Raw genomic sequence first — 3,371 nt, 5'->3', positions numbered from 1 at the left:
AAATTGAATTAAGTTTATAAAGATTACATACACTGTTGCACTCTCACAGCCGTACATGTTAGTCGGTAACTGTACCATTTAGTAACCTATTACTCTGTTGTGGTTAGGATATATCTCTAGTATTGCACTAGTAGAAAATTCATCATTTAATTAAGCGTTTCTCATTTTGAAACCATTAACTATACTTTTGAAGTCTCTTATTGTTATTAGGCGACTATACAGTCCTCTTGCAGTATACTTGTAGGACAAATTACTCTATAGTGAATCAATTCAAATAATCACTATTTGACTTGACTTATTAATTCAAGGTAGTAATCAAAATAAGAAAAAATGGAAGTATTGTACTCCAATCAGAAAAGATTGCTAAATCAAATTGCAAATGCCTTTTCCAATTTTAAAAAATTAGGCCAGTCTAAAATGCTAGCTGGTCATGGTAGGGCAAGATTACAGCAAATGAATGAAAGATTTGAACAGTTCAAGATAAATCACAATGAAATATTAGAATTAAAGGATGTATCTGTTAGTCACGATTACTTTAAACATGACCTCTTTGATAATGTAGAAGAGAATTATTATAATAATTTAGGTGAGTTTAATGAATTTTTAACCCCTTTAAATACATCTGTCGGTGAAAGCCACCACAACCAATCCTTTAATAGTAATAATTCTGTTAGTTTTTAAAGTTTACCTACTATAGAAATACCCACCTTCTCTGGCAAATATGAAGAGTGGTCTTACTTTAGAGATATATTCAAGGCAATTATTCATAGTAAGGCTGACTTATTACCAGTGCTAAAACATCAATATCTAAGATCTCATCTGACAGATGAGGCATCTGATCTCATAAAAAACATTCCTTTAGCTGGGGAAAGTTACCCACAAGCATGGAATACCATTCTAGATTACTATGATAATAAGCGTAGGTGGGTCACTGAATATGGTAAAACAATTGTTACTGCTGAGCAAATGAGTAACAGTTTTTCTTCATCCTTGAAGAAATTTATGAAAGAAACAATTGGCCCTCTCGATACCTTAAGAAATATGGGGAGAGATGGGTATACAGATGTGGTCATAGGATTAATAACTAGTAAATTTGATTTTTACACAGCTAGAGAATGGCAAAGGTATTTAGGCTGTTCCACTGAAGCTCCTAGTATGGATAAATTGAGAAGCTTTCTTTCCTTTCAGGTTATTACGTTATAATCCTTTACCCAAAAGCCACCTATTAAAAATAAAAATGTAAAGGAAACTATTTCTAAATCAACAAAAGAAGCTAGTGTCAAATCAGCTCATCAAACTAATGTAAAACCCGGTACTTCTTGTACATACTGCAAAGGGAGTCATTTTATCTCTAAATGTTCGAACTTTTTAAGATTAGGTTGGACTAATAAAAAGGAATTTGTAGGGAAAGCCAAGCTTTGTATTAATTGTCTTGGGAATCATCCAAGCAAGATGTGTAAATCTAAATACACTTGCTTCAACTGTAAAAAGATGCACCATACTGTTATGCATAGGGATAAGGATATTGCAAGGAGTACCAATAAGGAGTCTGAATGCATTTCACCTGAAGTAAAGCAACCAATTGATAACTCAAGTTTAAAGGTTTATACTACTCAGATCAATAGTCGTCACTCAGTTTTGTTAGCTACAGCTAGGGTTTTGGTTTATACCAAGTCTGGTAAGCCAATAATAGTTCGTGCATTGATAGACCCTTGTTCTCAAACATCATTAATTTCAAGATCCTTAACTCAATTGCTTCAATTAAAACAGAATAAGGTCTGTATTAAACTTACAGGTGTAGGTGAAAAGATTATGTCTGAAGTGACTAGTGCTGTTGACTTTACTTTAAAGCCTTACTTTAAATCAGATTTTTCGTTAAAAATTAATGCACTGATGGTAAATAAAATCTCAGCTTATCGTCCACCTGATCATTGTTATTACATTTGCAACAATACATTGAATAATCTTCAACTAGCTGATCCAGAGTTTTACAAATCTGATCAAATTGACTTATTGTTAGGTGCTTCGGCCCATGCCTTGATAATACAAGATCAAGTGCTTAAGTTAGGCATAAATATGCCTATCGCTTCAAAATCCTCATTAGGGTGGTTATTATCTGGGCCTGTTAGCTCTAATAACGATAATAACAAGACAGGTACTGTAACAAGTCTTCATGTTACTGAAGAAGTACCAATTAACGAATTAGTGAAACAAATTTGGGAAGTAGAGGAAATTCCAAATCCTTCAGAATATTTAACTAATGAGGAAAAGGAGTGTGAAAAGATCTTTAAAGACACTCATCTTGTTACTGACTCTGGCAGATTCAATGTTAAATTACCCTTTAAAGCTTCAACTGATTTACTACATGCCGAGTCGCGGAAAAGCTATCAATTAGCTAAAAATATGTTACTTAGAATGGAGACTCGTTTCAATTTAAATGTAAAATTGAAATCTTCTTATAGCTTATTTTTGAAAGAGTATCTTGACCTCAATCATATGAGTTTAGTTAGTTCAGATATTTCAGTACCCCGTTGGTACTTACCACATTATGGGTTTATAAAGGAAGCTAGTACTACCACAAAGCTTCGGGTAGTCTTTAATGGCTCAGCCACTGTTGGCAAAAACACATCTCTCAACGCTGTTTTACATGCAGGACAGAATCTGCTGCCAAACATTTTCAATTTAATTTTGAAATGGAGGAACTATAGATTCGTCTTTATTGCTGATATTCAAAAGATGTTCCGACAAATTTTAATTCAGCCTTCAGATAGACCATATCAATCCATACTTTGGCGGGAAAATCCTTAAGATGAGTTCAGTATTTATGAACTAAATACTGTCACCTATGGCCTAGTTAGTGCCCCTTTCTTAGCATCTAGAACTTTGAAGCAATTAGCTGAAAATTACAAATCAAAATTTCCTTTAGGTGCCTCTATCTTAGAGAATGAAGTCTATATGGATGATTTCATCTCAGGAGGACACTCTTGTAAGGAAGCTAAGCAGAAAATAGACCAGTTAATAGGTATCACACAAAGAGGTTGTTTTGAACTTCGTAAATGGACAAGTTACTGCTCTGAGTTACTTGAAAAAATTCCTTTAAAATATAAAAACGAAGAACAACTTAATCTATTAACCTCGGAAACTTACACCTCCATTTTAGGTTTAGTGTGGAAGCCTAATACTGATTGATTTTGTTTCAAGATTGAGACTGCACCACAAAATATTAAGTGGACCAAACGATCTATGTTGTCTTAACTTGCAAAGTTTTTCGATCCATTAGGTTGGCTATCCCCTACAATCATTAAAGCAAAAATTCTGATGCAAACCACTTGGCTTTTGAAAATTTCGTGGGACGACCAATTACCATCAAA

The 3,371-nt window shown here is 33.7% G+C and overlaps 1 protein-coding gene across 1 annotated transcript; it reads left to right on the top strand.

Annotated features, from left to right (window-relative positions):
• Positions 1–330: 330 nt before the first annotated feature.
• Positions 331–2,808, top strand: LOC149033515 (uncharacterized). Its single transcript, XM_089177555.1, has 3 exons — positions 331–586; positions 698–1,188; positions 1,246–2,808. The coding sequence occupies exons 1-3, from the start codon at positions 331–333 to the stop codon at positions 2,806–2,808; spliced, it is 2,310 nt and encodes a 769-aa protein (XP_089033681.1).
• Positions 2,809–3,371: the final 563 nt, after the last annotated feature.

This window comes from Polistes dominula, unplaced genomic scaffold, assembly GCF_049000335.1.
Source record: "Polistes dominula isolate Pdom_NZ unplaced genomic scaffold, Pdom_raw_medaka contig_342, whole genome shotgun sequence".
NCBI classification, from domain to species: domain Eukaryota; kingdom Metazoa; phylum Arthropoda; class Insecta; order Hymenoptera; family Vespidae; genus Polistes; species Polistes dominula.
This window is presented reverse-complemented; position numbering and strand designations above follow the sequence as displayed.